This window comes from Alosa sapidissima, chromosome 6, assembly GCF_018492685.1.
Source record: "Alosa sapidissima isolate fAloSap1 chromosome 6, fAloSap1.pri, whole genome shotgun sequence".
Lineage (NCBI taxonomy): Eukaryota > Metazoa > Chordata > Actinopteri > Clupeiformes > Clupeidae > Alosa > Alosa sapidissima.
The window spans coordinates 24300459-24319541 of NC_055962.1; the positions used below are offsets into that span (position 1 = coordinate 24300459).

Below are 19083 nucleotides of genomic sequence, written 5' to 3' on the forward strand. Positions count from 1 at the left end.
AAATAGGTACTTGATTGGTCGTCACAGGAAACGGGTTTTGAATAAAGGTCCAAAAAGCAATACGTTTGTGAATCATGGTATGACGATCATCTGCGTCAAGTTTCGTGAAAATCGGATAAACTTTGTGACCTGTGAAAACTTTTAAGGGTTTTTGATTCAATCCAATATGGCAGCCGGATCAATTATGTTGATGTCACAAATTCACATCTGTCGGACTTTGGACCTCCCACAGTATTAACAGACACCACTAGTAAGTTTTAATTCCAAACACATCACCCGTTACAGGCCAAAACGTAATTTTGCTTATTATAGCGCCACCTATAGGTCAAAAGTCATCAAATTTATTGAGCATCCTCCTTATTGGGTCCTGACTCCATGTATTGAGTTTGGTTTTGATACGTGAAAGCTTTACTGAGATATTACTTCACTTCCTGTTTGGCGCCAAACTTGATTGGTCGTGACGGCCGACAGGTTTTGAATATGGCTCCAAAAAGCAATGCCTTTATGAGTCATGATCTGCATCAAGTTTCGTGAAAATCTGACACATTTTGTGATCTGCATCAAGTTTCGTGAAAATCGGACACATTTTGTGACCTGTGAAAACTTTTAAGTGTTTTTGATTAAATCCAATATGGCGTAAGGTCCAATATGGTGGAAATTGACATCATGGGGTGCGTTGAGTTGAGTGGCTTCATCCAAGGATTCCAAATATACTTCAATGTGTACGGTTGAAACGTTAACCGCATAGATGTAATGCAAAATTTGACACAATGGTGGCACTAGAGCACTTGACATGAAACTTAGTGAAATTAATCATATTACTGTACTGAATCAATGTGCCAAATTTCCCAACTTTTTACTGTATGGTTCAATGGCAAATGAGCGTTTCATTAATAATAATAAGAAAATTATCGTTTCGTCTTATAATAATAAGAAAACATAGAATCACTGTGGGTTGCCTCGCAGCTTCGCTGCTTGGCCCCCAACAAGTTGGGATGTTGTGTAAAATGCAAATAAAACACAATGTGATATTACAAGTCTCGTAAACCTATATTTAGCAGCAAAAAGGACATAGACAACATATCAAATGTTGAAAATGAACATTTTTACTATTCCATGGAATATATATATATGAATTCTGAATTTGATGCCAACAAAAGATGGGACAGGGAATGTTTACCAATGTGCTGCTTCACCTCTTCATTTAACAAAATTCTATACATATTTAGGAACTGACGAGGCCAGTTGCTAGAGTTTTGAGAATGAAATGTTCTCCTGCCCGATATAGTATTTCAGTTACTCAACAGTATGGGTATTCTTAACCATGTTTTTCATTCCATGATGCACCTAATTTGAGAGGTTTGGACTGCAGACAGGCCATTTTAGCACCTGGACTCTTCCTCTATGGAGAAACACTGTTTAAATATGTGCAGAAACATTGCTCAAAACATACATCATTCAGAATTGATTGTGTATTGCCAGATGTGCAAGATGCTAATAGGCACTAATGCACCTCCACACTGTCATAGATGTTGAGTTTAAAACTGAGCACTAAAACAAGTTGGATAGGTTGGATACTTGGATAGGCCCTCTCCTCTTCAACCCAGATGAGTCTGTGATTTCCAAAAATAAATTCAAATTTTGATTGGTCTAACCACAGGACCTTTTTCCACTTTACCTCAGTTCATTTTAAACAAGCTCAAGCCCAGATAAGACAGTGGTATTTCTGTATCATGTCTAAATACATATTATTACATTGGCTGATGCATATTAAAGTTCATACTAGCATTTCTGAATTGAGTACCAAACGGTGCTCATAGACAATGGTTAGCAGAGGTTTTACTGAGCCCATACAATGATTTTCTTTACAGAAACATGTCTGGTCATAATATAGTGCCATCTGAGGTCCAAAAGACCACGGCCATCAAATATTGTTTTTCAGCTCTATCCCTTCTTTGCAAATATTTCTCTGGATTCTCTGAATATTTTAATGATACTGTAGATGATGAAATCCCCAAATACTTCATAATTTGATGTTAAGAAGCATTAAAATTACATCGTTTCATCATTTATCTACACAGGTACAGTGTAGAGTAGAGGGTAGAGTGATGAATACCCCTAGATCTTTACTTCTAAGAGACTATGCCTCTGTGGGATGCTCTTTTTCACCCAATCATGTTCCCAGTTTCCCTAATTGGTTGTGAAGCATTCCTCCTTTTGTTTTCTTTATCATTACACAACTTTTCTAGCATTTTGTTGCCCCCACTTTTGAAAAGTGTTGTTAGTATCAAATTCAAAATGAACATATTTTCCATGAAATAGTCAAATTTGTCATTTTCAACATTTGATAATGTTGTCTGTCCTTTTTGCAGCTAAATATGATGAGTTTACGAGATTTGCAGATTATTACTTTTTGTTTTTATTTGCATTTATTTTTTCTGATTTGGAGTTAGATGCAATCCTGTTCACTGCATTACAGTATGATAGGCCTATCATCTGCCATATCAGTTATGGCAATGCTTTAAGATGACATTCTCTCTCAACAGACTGTGGAGTGGAGTCGAAATTAGTTAAAAACCACAGCTATCAACTTTACAACACTTGGCAAACACTACATGTGAACAGGACACTGGATAGTCCTTGTGTCAATCTACTGTCAATGATATTATACCTGTGCATTTATTCAGACAGCCTGTAATTTATGAGGCTGTATTAGTTTTATGGTGATATAGTTGTTAGATCCTGAAGTTCTATCTAAGATATGCAATGGCGATTCAGACTGTGTTCTGAGTAAGGTATTGTAACAAACTGCAAAGTTGTCTCAGAATGTTTTTTATTGGTTGCACACCAAAACACACGAACACCATTACACAGGTAACACAAGGGAGGTCAATCAAACAAGCACGATACACAAACAGGGTAGTCACATACAATACATGGGGTAAACACATGAGGTACAACATAAAGAAAGACTACACAAGCTAACACATACATGATAAGGTAAACGCAATTACTCTCACTAAAACCAACATCAACATTACACACACACATACACTGCACAGCACCATGGGAGCTCACATTCATAACCAGTTAGGCTCAGTTCACTACACAGCCCCCCGAGACTTAGTCCATGTCCCCTTGACTCAAGTCTTACCCTACGCAGTCCTTGAGCCTGGCTTAGACACGACGCTGGCGTTGGGGGCGCCCCGCTGTCGCGGCGGTGACTTTCGGTGAAGGCTGCACGGTGACCGGTGTTAGAGCCACAGCTCCATTGTCACCAAGTTCCACAGAGTCAGTGTCCGAGTCCCCACGGCCCTCAGCTGAGGCCAGGGGTCGGTACAGGGCCAGTCGATCACGGTGGAGAGCCAGAACTCTCCGACGCTTAATCAGTCTCACACGATAGACCACGTCAGACAGCTTCTCTAAGACATCGCACGGCCCGACCCACTGGCTAGTGAGTTTCGGGGAAATGCCTTCTTTCTCTCTGGGCAGTACACCCAAAGTTTATCGCCGGTCTGGAACTCCTGGCCACGACAGCGCTTATCGTACGCTCGCTTTTGATGTATTCTAGTTTCACTCATAGCCTGCCTGGCCAACTCGTGTACTCCTTTCAGTCTCTCGCGTAGCTGCTTGTAGTATTCCAGCCCTGGCTTACCTCCAATCTCCGCTTCCGGAGGAGAACTGAACACCAAGTCCACCGGCGTGCGTAGCTCTCGCCCGAACATCAGAGCTGCCGGTGTGCATTTCGTTGACTCTTGCTCTGTGCGATATGCCCAGAGCACCAGGGGCAAGTGTAAGTCCCAGTCCTTTTGTCGGCGGTCGGCCAATATGGCCAGCTGCACTGCCAGCATCCGATTAAACCGTTCCACTAGCCCGTCGCTTTGTGGATGCAGAGGTGTCGTTCTTGTTTTCCGGATGCCCATGCGCTGGCAAACCTCAGCGAATACTTCCGCCTCGAAATTCCGCCCTTGGTCGCTGTGGAGCTCTTCCGGTGCCCCGAACCGGCAGAACATCTCAGTGACCAGTCTGTCCGCTGTCGTCTGGGCGCTCTGATCTGGCACCGCATACGCCTCCGGCCACTTAGTAAAATAGTCCATGGCTACGAGCACGTAGCGATTGCCCCGCTCTGTGACTGGCAGTGGGCCCATGATATCGACGGCTACCCGCTCCATGGGAGCCCCGACTGCGTATTGCTGCAGCGGAGCGTGTGAGCGTCGCGTGGGGCCCTTCTTCGCTGTGCAGGCGTCACAGCAGTGAACATGCAGTTCAACGTCCAGCCTGCATCCCGGCCAATAAAAGTGGCTTCTCAGCCGACGAAGAGTTTTTGCAATGCCGCCCCCACTGCCCCATGTACCTGTTCCAGTACACAGGCTCGTAATCCAGCAGGAACCAGCAACTGGAAAATGTCAGGCTCCTCTCCTCCCTCCGGTGGCAGTGCTGGCACTGGTCTGCTGCACACGGACGCCTGGACGGGGCGTCCGCGTTGCGGTGAAGGCGACCCGCCCGGTGTCGAATCTCCATGTCGTAGTCCTGGAGTGCCTCCAGCCAGCGAGCCAGCTGGCCCTCTGGTTCTTTGAAGTTCAGCAGCCAGTTGAGCGATGCATGGTCTGTTCTCAGCAGGAACCGTTTGCCGTAGAGGTAGGTTAGGAAATGGCGCACTGCCACCACCACAGCCAACAGTTCTCTGCGAGTCACGCAGTAATTCTTCTCCGCTCGGTCCAGTGAGCGGCTGAAGTATGCGACCACCTGCTCGCCCTGCTCGCCTGCTTGAGAGAGGACGGTGCCGACGCCCACGTCGCTGGAGTCGGTGTCCAGGATGAACGGCAGATGAGGGTCAGGGAAAGCGAGCGTCGGGGCCTTACATAGCGCCCTCTGCAGCCGCCGTCTCCCCCCGTGTCCACTCAAAGAGCTGGCCTTTGTGTGTCAATCGATGCAGCGGGCTGGCGCCTGTAGCAAAGTCCCAGATGAAACGCCGGTAATATGACGCCAGGCCCAGGAAGCTCCGCAGCTCAGCACTGTCGCGTGGAACAGGCCCACGTCTCACCGTCTCCACCTTAGCTGGGTCAGTGGCCACTCCGGCGGCCCCATGGCACAGGAACCCGGTTTGCCTCCGGAACAGATGGCACTTTTTCGGGTGCAGTTTGAGCCCAGCACCCTGTATGGCGTCGAACACCTTCTCCAGATTTGCTATGGCACCGGTGAAGTCTGTTGCATGACACAGGATGTCGTCCAGGTAAACCACGTAGCATGTTCGTAGAATGCCCACCAGGACACGCTCCATCAGCCGCTCAAAGTTCGCTGGCCCGTTGCATAGGCTGAACGGAAGTACCCGGAACTGCCACAGCCCTTGGCCGATGGTGAACGCTGTCTTCGGCCGAGTTTCCGGGGCTAGCTCAATCTGCCACTAGCCGCTGCGCAAGTCCAATGAGCTAAACCAGCAGGAGCCGGCAATGCTGTCCAGCGCATCGTCAATGCGGGGGAGAGGGTAGGAGTCTTTCCGGGTTACCTGGTTGAGGCGCCTGTAGTCAACACAGAACCGCCACGAGCCGCCCTTCTTCCGGACGAGTACAGCTGACACAGCCCAGGGACTACTGCTTGGCTCTCTCCTGCTGCGGCCATTTCCTTGACCTTTTCTTCAGCTGCTTGTCGTTTGGCGAACTGTAAGCAATGAGGCTGAAGTCGGATGGGCCGGGCATTTCCGGTGTCAATATCATGTTGGAGAGTGGAGAGTGGTGTTTGCTCAACCCGCTCTCTTGGCTCCTCCCTGGTGGGTGCGAGCTGAGCAGTGGCGGACTCAGCAAGCGGACCTGGATAAGACCTGTTGTTTTCGCAGGCTTGAGTTTCGCGTGTTTGTGTGGGGAGGGGCGGTCTTGGATGACGAGCACTCTTTGCGAGTTCGCTTCCTGCGGGCTTGTGTGGAGCGAGTTGGAGAGTTGATGCACTTGATGCTCTGTTTTCCCCGCTGTGTGCAACACTACACTGCTCGTCCCCAAGTGTAGTGTGAACCGGGAAATGTCCACCACAGCCCCCCCTTTCTCTAGCACGTCCAGACCGAGAATAGCCTAGAAATCTAGACGCACCCTAGCGGCAGCAAATTACATTTGCTGCCAGGGCTAGTCTAGCAACTCTCCGTTGGCTTGTGAGATCAAAAAATTAAACTTCTATCAGGCCAATCAAATAGTGTATAGAGTCGTATAGAGGCGGGCTTAACATAATGATTGATGGTAGAGTTGCAACGGTTTGGCTTGAATTTCTCTGCTACTTGAAAACAAATAAGATAATGTTGCTGTTGGCGAACAGTGTGACACGAGTTAAGCTTTTATGAAGTTGGCAAAAGTTTGAACTAGCCAACTAGCTCTGCTGGTGGGAAATGCATGGGACTTATAGCGCTGTCCTATTGCGTGCAGAGGGAATTTGAAAGACAACCGATTATCCCGCCCCTCGGACTGAGCACTGCGAACGGTGAGTGCCCAGACCCTACATTTTAATGTGGGTCTGGCTCGTCAGGCTAGGCCGAGAATGCACTCATCCTGAATGCTAGCCAACCAAAGCCGGCAGCTCGCAGTCTCACCGTTGATGCACACACACACCACTTTTTGCCCATACAGTTCCGCTCACTCTCCGGTAACTGTTGTGATGCGCGTTTTTGTCTTTTACCAGCCTCTGGGTCAGGCTACCAGCGTGCCGGGTAAGAGGCCGGGGCGCACAAGCGAGATGGTGGAGCCAGTATCGATCAAGGCGCGACACCGAGTCCCGTCTAGCGTGCAGTCCACATACAGTCCTCTGGTTTGACCGAGCCGGCCCAGCCGTATGCAATCTATAGCTCCTCCCGCCGTGCCACTTTCTTCTAGTAACTGGGGCGCGAGCGTGAGGGGTGCCGGGGCTGGGCAGTACCATGCGATGTGTCCCGGCTCGCCACACCGGTGGCATCCGTCTCCGCTGGCCGGCCTCTTCCACTCGCGTGGGCGGCGTTGTGGTGGCTGTGCCGTGGTCTGCCGCGTCACCTCCAGTTCCTCCCCGTCTTCCTCCATCGATGTCTGGCGTACACAACGCCTCGACTCCGTTGTGTGGAAGATGTTTTCCACCCGTTCGGCCTCCGCCAGCGCCACGGCCAGCGAACTGGGGGCGCTCCGGCGAAGGTGTTCTCTCAGCCGCTCCTCGCACAAAACGCTTCCAGTGCCATCTCTTCATGTAGACTCTGGCTGTACGTTGGGTAGCCCCGCCGGGCATACAGCTGCAGAACTTGCCCAGTCTCTCGTCCTTGTGTCGCCGTCTGGAAGCGAGTTGTTCTCGGGCATCGCTGGTGAAGATTCTCTGGCCGAATTGTCGTTGCAGAGCTGCTTCGATTGCGGTCCAGCTTACTTGCTCTGCCGGTGGCAGGTCTTCTAATATTTGTAGCGCTTCCCCCTCCAGAGCCAACGCCACCTGTACGCCCGTTCTCTTCGCCGACCAGCCATTCAGCTCGGCTGCCAGCCGGACCTGCACCAGGTATGTCGCCAGCGGCCTTTCGCCATTGTAGTGGGGCAACTTTACGCTGGGCCGCCCTTCTGCCACCGCCGTCGCACTGGGGACCGGCCGGTTTCCCTCGCTCCCGTGTGGAGCGGGTTCAAGTGGCGGGAGGCTGCCATCAGCCCGGTTCGTCTCCTCCTGTGGCCAGGGGCGGGCTTCTTCGTCACGGTCACGCTGCAGGCTGGCTCCGTCTGCTGGGCCCAGCAGGTGGCCATGGGCGAGCGCGCTGTCGAAGAGCAGTCTTGGCAGGAAACTCATCATAGCATAGGTTGCAGCTTTCTCCTCCCGTCCAGTAGGGGTCGACATCCCACTTCTGACACCCATGTAACAAACTGCAAAGTTGTCTCAGAACCAAAACACACGAACACCATTACACAGGTAACACAAGGGAGGTCAATCAAACAAGCACGATACACAAACAGGGTAGTCACATACAATACACGGGGTAAACACATGAGGTAGAACATAAAGAAAGACTACAGAAGCTAACACATACAGTACATGACAAGGTAAACACAATTACTCTCACTAAAACCAACATCAACATTACACACACACATACACTGCACAGCTAGCCTAGAAATCTAGACGCGCCCCTAGCGGCAGCAAATTACATTTGCTGCCAGGGCTAGTCTAGCAACTCTCCGTTGGCTTCTGAGCTCCAGAAATCGAAACTCAATCAGGCCAATGAAATCGTGTATAGAGTCGTTAGGTGGGCTTAACATAATGATTGATGGCAGAGTTGCAACGGTTTGGCTTGAATTCCCTGCTACTTGAAAACAAATAAGATGGATGTTGCTGTTGGCGAACAGTGTGACACGAATTAAGCTGTTATTAAGTTGGCAAATGTTTGAACTAGCCAACAAGCTCCGCTGGTGGGAAACGCATGGGACTCATAGCGCACCGCTGTCCTATTGCGTGCAGAGGGAATTTGAAAGACAACTGATTATCCCGCCCCTCGGACTGAGCACTGCGAACGGTGAGTGCCCAGACCCTACATTTTAATGTGGGTCTGGCTCATCAGGCTACTTCACATTCATAACCAGCTAGGCTCAGTTTACTACAGTATTATACTGTAGGCAACTAACAAGTCATTTCCAGAATAGTCTTCTTAAAGAGCAGTAGGGGCACAGATGAAGCCACTGGTGTCATGATGCATGGACATGCACACCAAAGGTTTAGGACAACAGTATTTTGTAAACACATGTAATGAAACTTTGCATCCCCTGGTCCAACCCATGCCAACACACTAAATATAACCAGAGCACTTCATCCTGGTGGTAGTTAAACAAAGCTGTTGTGTCAGGTTCTCCAGCGACTGCCTCTTTGAGGGACTGGTGTACTCAAGGTGTTTTATTTTACAATCTGCTTCCACTTTTGTCTCTGGAGCATGAGTCATCAGAATGTGGAGCGTGTGCCCTGGTTTTGGAGGACCCAGAGAGAGAGAGAGAGAGAGAGAGAGAGAGAGAGAGAGACAGAGAGCGACAGAGAGAGACAGAGAGAGAAAGAGAGAGAGAGATAACAGTGGAGATGTGTGACGCAGGGTATTGAGATCAGACAGGACATCAGCAGGTGCAGTTCACACAGTTTGAAAGCTGAAGTGTTATTCATTTATTATTACTGTGCTGCTTTACAAAACAACTTCATTTTCACAGCATGGACGTGTCTCATTATTCATGCTTTCATCTATTGAGATGCTTTTGACGGGGGTGGGTAGTGAGGGGATGGGTGTCATTTGTATAGGTGCTGGAGGAGTCAGACAGCATGGAAACAGTGCTGACTATTGGCGGTACTTATGCTCAATGAGCCACTCAATTACACCCTTAACCCTCTGAGCCTTACCTCCTACCTCTGTGGTGCACTAGAACAAATGCGGGTACTTCAGGATGAAGTGAGATTTAAGTGCATGAAATGACATAAGGCCTTTGGCTATCAGTATAGGCTACATACCAAATAAAGGCAGTTGATCACATAATCTAAAGTGGCAGTAAGGTTGTGATACCAAATAGTCAGTTTACATTTACAAACACAGGACACTGGATAGTCCTTGTGTCAATCTACCGTCAGTGACATTATACCTGTGCATTCGTTCAGTTATACATGGAGCGCCAACAACAACTAGCAAGTATGATGATGCCGAGTAGTGAAGGCTTTGTCAGCACTCCTGCAATCCACCAGATGGTGCTCTTTCCTAAGCCGTGGCCCAGTCACCTAAGGGTACTCCTCCTGACATAGTGCACACATCATACTGACACGGACCTCACAATTCAGCGCCGATCGCTTGACAGGGCCAAAGATTAAAAAGCCTGGTGATAAATTGAAAAGGTGCTCCGTTTTGAGCAGGTCCTCTTTCATGCATGAGGAGGGAGTTGACAGTCGGTCCGCCCCTGTTCGCCGACAGATCGCGATCACATCACTCACTGCGTCTATCCGGAAAAAGGTGCTCGCAGATGTGGGATGTTGGTGCTTTATATAGACGGCATCGGGAAGTAGGCCGGGTCGTATCTTAATTCTCCTGGCTGGAGAAAGGCCAAGTTGATCATTAAAAGCCAGACAAAAAAAAAACACCTCTTTAAATATTTACAACAGCTCCATGAACCAGCACAACAGACTTTTCCAACAAGCTCATTATCACAATCCTGGCACTCGTTTCTTATCCTTATCTCCTTGAGTGACGGATTTCACTCATACAAATCCTCTAGATGAGTGGAATTTCAATGTGAGCGAAGCACAGCCATAATGAGCTCTGTTTCCTTACTGCCAATGAACGCGCTCAGGCTGCTGAGAGAGGTAATAGGTTGGAGAGGATCTTTAGAGCTCTCTGTCAGCATTAATCACCTCATGTCACATGCATAAAGATGACATGACACCGGCGTTGACCACTATTCCTGCCTCTCAGGTTTGTTGTGATTAATATATGTATAGTGAATGAGTGTGTAGTCACTCAAGTGTATACTGTGATGTCTATTCATCTCTATACATCAGGCAAAGCTAAGAAGTGTAGTCGACTCCTCCTGATAAAACCTCAACCTCTGCATTCTTACCCCTGGACATTGTCTGTCATATCAGGGCCTCCTGTCAAGCACTGTGCACCTTGAGTCTCTTTCCCTTTTTAGCTACACCCATATGGCCTCAGACTGACCTTGACCCCCCCCCCGCACACTGACCTCTGACCTCTCCCCAGGCCCTTGCACCCTCTGCCGGAGCAGCAGCAGCAGCAGCAGCAGCTGATGTGTGAGGAGCACAAGGAGGAGCGGATCAACATCTACTGCCTGAGCTGTGAGACGCCCACCTGCTCCATGTGCAAGGTGTTTGGCGCACACAAGGACTGTGAGGTGGCGCCGCTGCAAAGCGTTTACAAGCGCCAGAAGGTAAAAAAAAGGGGTTTGTTGGCACCAGTGAGGATGGTATCGGTGGAGAGTTGGCATTGTGCCATCTTAGAGAGAGCCACAGGTGTGTGTGTGTGGGGGGGGGGGGGGGGGGGGGGGTATCAGAGGACAATCATTTGAGGCCACAATCATATCAAGGTTGTAGCGGACTGGTTAAATTGTGAATAAATTCATTGCATGCACAAGCCATTGTGTGTGTGTGTGTGTGTGTGTGTGTGTGTGTGTGTGTGTGTGTGTGTGTGTGTGTGTGTGTGTGTGTGTGTGTATTTGTGTGTGTGTGTTTTCCTTTGTTGTGTCAGATTAGCTTTGTGAAAAGAGCATGTCACAGCTTGTGCTCCCTGTAGTTAAAACAACAAGCGCACATCGCTGCGGTTATTGAACAGCTGGTTGTCCTCTGCCGTTGGGAGATCAGAGAGGGGAGTGCTAGACACGATGACATTTCTCATTCATGGCAAACAGATGTGCCGAGCGTCGACCAGCAGGGGGTCTCGCCCGGCATCCGTGGGGGTCTACATCGCACCCTGGATGTGTCACCCAGATGGACACGGCACAGTCGCGCGTCCGGTACCCCTTGGCAGAACGCCACACTTCATCCCTTTTAATTGCCCCTGTCAAATTTGGACACGGCAACGGTGGTTTTGCGCACAGACGCTTCACATCACATCTGGCTTCGCACTTCCCCTCCTCATGCAAGGTGATGACCGAACTAGGGCAACAGCAAGCAATCTGAAGGGGGGGAAATGCAAAGGCCACTAATGAGTGACACCACAGGGTCATTTTGGCCTTGTTGGGCCATTAGGCTCCCTTTGTGTCCAGACAGAAGTCCCTGCAAGTGACCAAGACATTAGTGAGTGTGTCCTGGTTGGCACTAAGGGCTTATGAGTTTTCCCTGGCAGGTTGACTCATAGGCCTCTAGTGTGTTTGCCTGGGAATTCGGGGAGAGGGGGTTGATCAAGGTGAGAAGTGGCGTGGCTACCCAGGTGAATAATGATTCTAATCATTTCATTTGCATCACCATTTGTGCAAAACAGTAGCTCAGCAGACACCATATGTTGGTCCGTTCTCCGCCGAGGTTAGTTGCGTGGGGGAAAGTGGCTGCTGGGAGTTGGTGACGCCACTTGCGTAAGCAGGTGGCTGAGCTGACATTTGCCTGCCCAGCACCCTTTTTTCCCACATTGTTTTTTACCCTCAATGCCGTGAATCACATCACAATTAGAAATGCAGATGAGCTCTAAAGTTTTCACGAGTCATCGCAGGAAGCGCGGTCTCTGCCATTTTCCCGAGTCGCCATAGTTCACAATCTGGCGCCGTGTGACCGTGTCGTCTGACCAGGGCAGCTGGCGGTCATGACACGTTGGGTCTGACACTGTTTTTGTTTGTATGTTAACACAATCATATGAATGAAGCTTTATTTTTTATTTGTCTAAAGTGAGGCAGTCGTGCAGCAGTTTTTTGGCCCATGTTGTTTTCTGTATTTCTTTTCTCCTCATTTCTGATCATGCTTGGTCTCAGATGTCTTTCTCTTTCTCTTTCTCTTTCTCACGATCCCAGACAGAGCTTAGTGATGGAATAGCGATCCTGGTGGCAGGAAATGACCGGATGCAGGCCATCATCTCACAGATGGAGGACATCTGCAGAAACATAGAGGTGAGAGCAGAACCACCACGGTAACAGTAGAACCACAGAGGTGAGAACAAAGCTGTCATGCTGACAACACGGTCATGGAATTTCTGGAATGTCATGGAATTTTGGAAAGTGTATTCCAGACATGGAAAGTCGGGGAATTTTGTTATAGCAGTTTAAAATGTACTTGCCAAAAATAAGAGGTTAATACAAATGTATCTATCCACGCAGAATTGGAGTATATCTGGTTATTAGCTTTACTGCTTGCTCGAGTAGCCCAAATTTGTTTATTCAATGCCCATTTATTTATCCTGCTCTAAAGAAGTAAAAGATTCTTGAACGCTACATGGCTGCTTTGAAATCATTGGTCAGTATATTGTACAATAGATTATACAGTAAGTCATGGAAATTTAAGTTTTTGTCAGGGAAGGTCAGGGAAAAGTCATGAAATTTTACATTTAACTGACAACAGAACCAGATTTGAACCTATAATGCAGACAGTAGAACCATTAACATGTGAGTACACACCATTGACCACCACAGGTCCCTTGTGCTACCCTCATCATAGGTTCTATAGCCATGACAGTCAGAATATATGGCAATATTACTTACACACAGTATTTATACATTAAAGTGTCCTTAATACATATCTCATGCTTTTAAATATACAGTGAGCATTTCCACTTATATGTAATGCTTATATATTTTTGTCAAAGCATTGTTCCACACGGGACAGCTTTTGTTATTGCATATGGTCTGTGAGTTTGGGGGCCTGGCCTTAGAACCATCAGAACCAGAACAGAACAGATGACAGAGGTCTATTGTGTATCATACATATGAGGATTTGATACTGATGATTTGGAGCCCTCAGATGCGGTGGCTCTGATTATGTGAGAATGAATGAGATTGAAAGCACACAGTGACCATGGCTGACCATGTGGACTCTCTGACTGTCGGCAGGAGAACGGGCGGCGGCAGAAGCAGACCCTGTGCGACCAGTTCGACGGCCTCTACACCATCCTGGAGGAGCGCAAGAAGGAGCTGGTGGAGAGCGTGAGCCGTGAGCAGGACCGCAAGCTTCGCCACGTGCGCGGACTCCTCCGTCGCCACGGCGACCACCTGGAGGCCGCCGTCAAGCTGGTGGAGACGGCCATTCAGTCCATGGATGAGCCACAGATGGCTGTGTTCCTGCAGGTGTGTGTGTGTGTGTGTGTGTGTGTGTGTGTGTGTGTGTGTGTGTGTGTGTGTGTGTGTGTGTGTGTGTGTGTTCCCTTCACAAGCTCAATGCAGTGGTGTCACAATGTCATTGAAGGGTATGGTAGAGCAGTGGTAACATGGGCCTGGGTTCAAATCTTGAACTCGTTGTGAGTCCATGTCACTGTAGATACAAGTGTTATCTAAATACTTGTCACTTTTACTTGATGTATGCAAAAGAGATGTCAACAGAGAAATGTTGTTTTTATTTGACTTCTTGGATTGTATTTTGTTGTGATTTTTGCCATGCTGCAGTGAAACATATTGAATGATTCTCAAGATCCCAAAAACAGTCGTTAGTCTCCACCAATATTTCCTCGAGTTCCTAGGAAATTCATTGCAAACTATTGATCAGTGGAGAGTCCAGGGCTGTATGTCACTATGTGATATCACTGGACAGAGTAGAGGGGGTGGGTGGGCTTTAGACATCAGAGGCCCAATTGCAGTATACTTATAGTGTTTGACAGCACTTCTGCGTGCCAGTAGATCACCGGCACCTCTTGTTTAGAAGGCCCAAGAAAAAAGACATTGATTAAAGGCCAGCTCTTGTAGCCAAGGCCACTGCCAGAGCCCTGATCTCATCCCCTCTGACTAGAATCAGCCCCAAAGATCAGCACCAGCACCATAGAGTTTCAGCGGGGGCAATAAAGGAAGCCCTGACAGGGGGTGATCAACAGATGTTGGGGGTAATGGGAGAAAGGCTGCTGAAATTTTGTCCACTGCATCATCTTTCTTTTTTCCAATTAGACTGGTGCAAATTCATCTACCTTAGATCTACGATGTATTATGTATTGTCATATTGTCTTTGTTAGCTTTAACTACGCTATAGCCTATTCTAATAAGAGAGTTAGTTCAGTTCAGTTCAGTTCAGATATCTTTATTAGTCCCCGAGGGGCAATTCGGTTTACAGCCAACCAATCCATTAAGGGGTTAAAAGTTAAAGAGTGCATTAGCATACACTATATAAATGTATGCAATGTTAAAAAAAAAAAATAGACAAATAAATAAGTAAGTACTGCAGCAGTCATGAATATCTTAATGAATATCTTATTGTTAAATTGTTACATTTTAGAGGAGGCTGGATTTAAATTTGTAACTTAAAAGTATTGTAATCCATAATTTTGATTTGTTTTCAGTTTTCTAAAGTGATTGGCTGTTGATTTCCTGAAATTTGATTGGCTAGTAGAATCCTGCAATCTGATTGGCTGCCAAGCTCCAGCAATCTGATTGGCTGTTCATATCCTAAAATTTCATTGGCTGCCATAATCCTGCCATTCAATAGGCTATTGGAATTCAGCAATGTAAGTGGCGAATGAAATCCTGTAGCCTGATTAGCTGATGAATTTCCACAATGTAATTAGCTTTTGATTCACTGCAATTTCATTGGCTGCTAGAATCCTGTAATCTGATTGGCTATCGGAATGTTGTGACACTTACAGTTTTTCTCGATCGTTTTGATACCTGTGTCAACTCTGACATCACATTCTCAAAACAGTTAACACCCGTGTCTGAACAAAAGCACTCTGGACAAAATGACACATTTTGCTTGCAAAAGGCTGTTACTCTCTCAAAACACTTAAAACATGAAGCAAAAGCAAATCTTGCCTTCAAACACTACAACTTGTTGCCAATTCAAAAACACTTTTTAATCAATCATTACACACGACAACAAAATGCAAAATCTAGTTCTCAAAATGAGCATTTTTGCTATGTCTGTTTTATTACTTAGTCATTTTTCTGGTATCAGAAAAAAAACTGTGAAAAGACAAAATGTACTGAATACTGTAAAAAAAAAGAATTTATTAATTCCTCCCAAGATGTAACTGTCATTGACATGTAAGACATACAGCAAACACCTAGCAAGATACTGTAAATTTCATTGAACTACAACTTTCATCGAAATAAACCTACAGTAAACACCTTTTGTACTGTTTTCTCCACCAAATAGGCAATACAGTACTTTGTCTAAATGTGCATTAGATCCATACTTGCAAATAGCAACACAAAACAGACATCTGTTATGTATAATGAATGGTTGCTGATTGAAGAATTGTGCAAAGGAGTTTCACACAGGTGTATCAGAGATTTAGACTTATGCAAGGAATCTATACCACCTGTGAAAAGATGTTTTCCTTTTGTTTAGCATGGGAAAACCAATAGAGTTTGGGGCTTTTGAATGACACCTGTGCTAACTGTTTTGCAAAAGGGTGTAAGAAATGTGTGAACCCAATGAAAATGTGTGAACACATTCGCAAGAGATGACTTCTGCTGTGCAAAGAAAGTAGTCATGAAGACCAAGTGGGTTCCAGTTTACTTAAGCAGGTAAAAGCAATCGAGTAAAACTGTAATAGCCAATTAAATATCAGGATACTACCAGCCAATCAAATTGTGCCAATTTCTACTAGACTTCAACTTCCAATCAGATTGCATGAATTTGACACTCTTGACCCAACACCTGGGATACATTCATTAAAAAAATGTTGAGATTCACTGCTCTGGATCAAGGCCAGTCAGTTACTGCCCTCAAGTAGACATATACCTCCATTTCCCTTGTGTTCAAAAATATAAAGTTACAGTAAAGGTGAAGGCAAAAACAGGGGCTGAAGGATATAGTTGTAAATTAGAAGATTGAGTGATGAGAACTTTTGCATTTTCATCACCAGCAGCAAGGTGTCTACTTCTTAAATCCCCACTCACCGCGCTTTCTAGGGTTTTTTTCCCCACTTCCCTCTTTAATCCTTAGTCATTTATGGCCTGGCCTGGTGTGCTGGCCGGTGCAGCAGGTGTGCACTCTCGCTTGGACGCTCATCTCCTTAAAAAATAGAGATTGAAAATGGCGAGGTGTGTAAACTTCAGGGGAAGCTGAGATTGTGGCACTTTGTCTTTTTAAAAGGCGACGCTGCCGCAGTGTTTGCTTTACCTTTTCTCCCGGTTCCTCTTCCTCTTCCTCTTCCTCTACTTGTTCTTCTTCATCTTTGTCTTCTTACTCTTCTTCATTTCCCTTTGTTTGTCAGGTGGCTTCTCTATCGCTTATTCTTATTGCTTGTTCATTTCTTTTTTCATCACTTGTTCATTTTTTTCTCTCTCTCTCCTTTCTCTCCCTCTCCCTAGTGTGCCAAGGATGTGTTTAAGAAGTGAGTGAATGAGTGCACGAGTGTGTGAATGAGTGTGTGCATGAGTGAGTGAGTGAATGAGTGTGTGTGTGTGCATGAGTGAGTGAATGAATGAGTGCATGAGTGAGTGCATGAGTGAGTGAATGAGTGCATGAGTATGTGAGTGAGTGAGTGAGTGAGTGAGTATGTGAGTGAGTGAGTATGTGAGTGAGTGAGTCAGTGAATGCGTGAGTGCATGAGTGTGGGAGTGAATGAGTGAGTGAATGAGTGCATGAGTGTGTGCACGAGTGAGTGTGTGAGAGAGAGGCCGTATCAGTGTTGAGTCTCTGGGTTTGTAGTGGTCTGCTGTGCAGTGCTGCCAAACAGAGGTGTCACTCCTGACTCAGAGGTAGCGAGCACGCTAACACTGCTACTGGCGCTCACTCAGCTGGGATGGCACTGTATCGTGCTGTAGTGGTGGGGGTGTCGCTAGCATTGCCTCCTGGCACCCTGCTTGGGTCGTGTGATGAGGTGACTAATGATTCATGACCAACACTACTTGTTTGTGAGAACAAACTGACCAAAAAAATCTAAATGAAATAAATAACACACTTGCATGGAGAACACTGCTTTGCTGTGAGTGTGGTGTGTGTGTGTGTGTGTGTCTCTTTGGCCTAACCAGAGCTTCACCTGTAGAGATGCGGGGGCAGCACCTCACCTTGGCCTCACGACTCACCTTTGAGAGACAGCGGGGGTGATGGACAGTCCGCTATCCTGTCCACCCCCTCTCCACAGCAGGGTGGCGGAGGGACAGAGGGGGGTGGTGAGGAAGTCTGCGGGTGTCCCCATCACCTCTGATGCCGCAGGCGACCTTGACACTGTGTGCCCTTGTCCTTTGCAGGATCACGGACACGGCGAAGGCGCCCAATCTGGAGCGGGCTGAGCCTGGCTACGAGAGCATGGCCCAGTTTGTCATCGACACGGACGATGTCGCCGATGTGTTGAGAAACATCGACTTCCAGACAGGTACTACAGGAAGTGAAGCATGGCAACATCTCCACTACATGTACAGTCTGGTGGAGGAAATCATGTGCTATGCACTTTGGAGCTAATGTTTGAGATGTGACATTATGGTTTTAACCATGAATATGGGCTAGTTTGACATTACTTCTTTTTACCTGATGATACCCTAGTGCCTTTTAATGCTTTGATTGGTTTTGATTCTGCCGTACAGGCTCTCAGAATGAGGATGATGATGATCTGGAGGAAGAGGGTGAGGACCTGCCTGCTGTAGATGGAGACCGTGTCCGATATTAAACCCACTTCACCTCATCATCAGGTCTGACCTCAACCCAACCCGACACCAAATGGACACATGGTCACGTTAAGATTGATATCAGATCTGGTGAAAGACTTGTTGATCTGACTGAAAATAGACAGGGACATTAGAACATGGGGAAAATGTAGAGAAAATGGTCTTTCAGTTCATTGAAAGATCTAGAAAAAGAAATTGGTATTGCAAATTGTGATTTACTGAGAAGCACTCTAATGCTTCTATTTTTTATGGTGTGCTTCATCAGGTTAAAATAATGTTCTTGTGCAATATAAGAGCCTGACTGCACTCATGTAGTGCTCCCATCTCAGTCCTCTCTCAGATTACATACTCACAAAGTAAATGCCTGGCAGGCTAATGAAAACGCCCATCACGTTAGAATGTTCACTCACATATGAAAAAAGGGCTCTAATGGGCAAATTGCAGAGTCCAAAGCTTTCATCCACTTCCTTGCGTTTAAGGCCTGCCACCTCGCCACCTGCCAACACTCTTCCTGTGCATTTGGTGTGGCCATTCACGTTCCTTAAGTAAGAGGACAGGCACGCCTGCTCTGCCTCTGATCCGTGGCCAGTGAGAGGAAAGGGCCGGACAGTAATGGGGTGTGGAGGCAGAGAAACACTCACGCCTCCCCTCATCTCTGGATATGGATCAAACGTCTGTGTTGACACCCCCAGCGGACCCATATACAAAAGAGCAGTCATGACAAACCCCCCCCCCCCCCCCTCCCCACCACCACCACCACCACCCCAATCCTCTAATCAATCCTCTCCCCTCCATACACACACACACCTCTAGCAAATGGATCATTTTCATCAAAGGGAGGGAACGTGCACTGTGAGCCCACTACCGAATGTATAAATGACACAAAGAGCTGCTTGGTAGG

The 19083-nt window shown here is 47.1% G+C and overlaps 1 protein-coding gene across 2 annotated transcripts in view; it reads left to right on the plus strand.

The window, feature by feature from the left end:
• trim54 (tripartite motif containing 54) overlaps window positions 1-19083 on the plus strand; it is a 31227-nt gene that overhangs the window by 6686 nt on the left and 5458 nt on the right. The window contains exons 3-8 of one of the 2 annotated variants that reach the window (XM_042094336.1): window positions 10694-10880; window positions 12450-12545; window positions 13482-13715; window positions 16887-16909; window positions 17769-17893; window positions 18102-18206. In XM_042094336.1, coding sequence (XP_041950270.1) covers window positions 10694-10880; window positions 12450-12545; window positions 13482-13715; window positions 16887-16909; window positions 17769-17893; window positions 18102-18184 — 748 coding nt within the window. In that variant the 3' untranslated portion in view covers window positions 18185-18206. Of the gene's footprint in view, window positions 1-10693; window positions 10881-12449; window positions 12546-13481; window positions 13716-16886; window positions 16910-17768; window positions 17894-18101 lie in introns of both variants that reach the window. The other variant, XM_042094335.1, reaches the window with a different exon arrangement.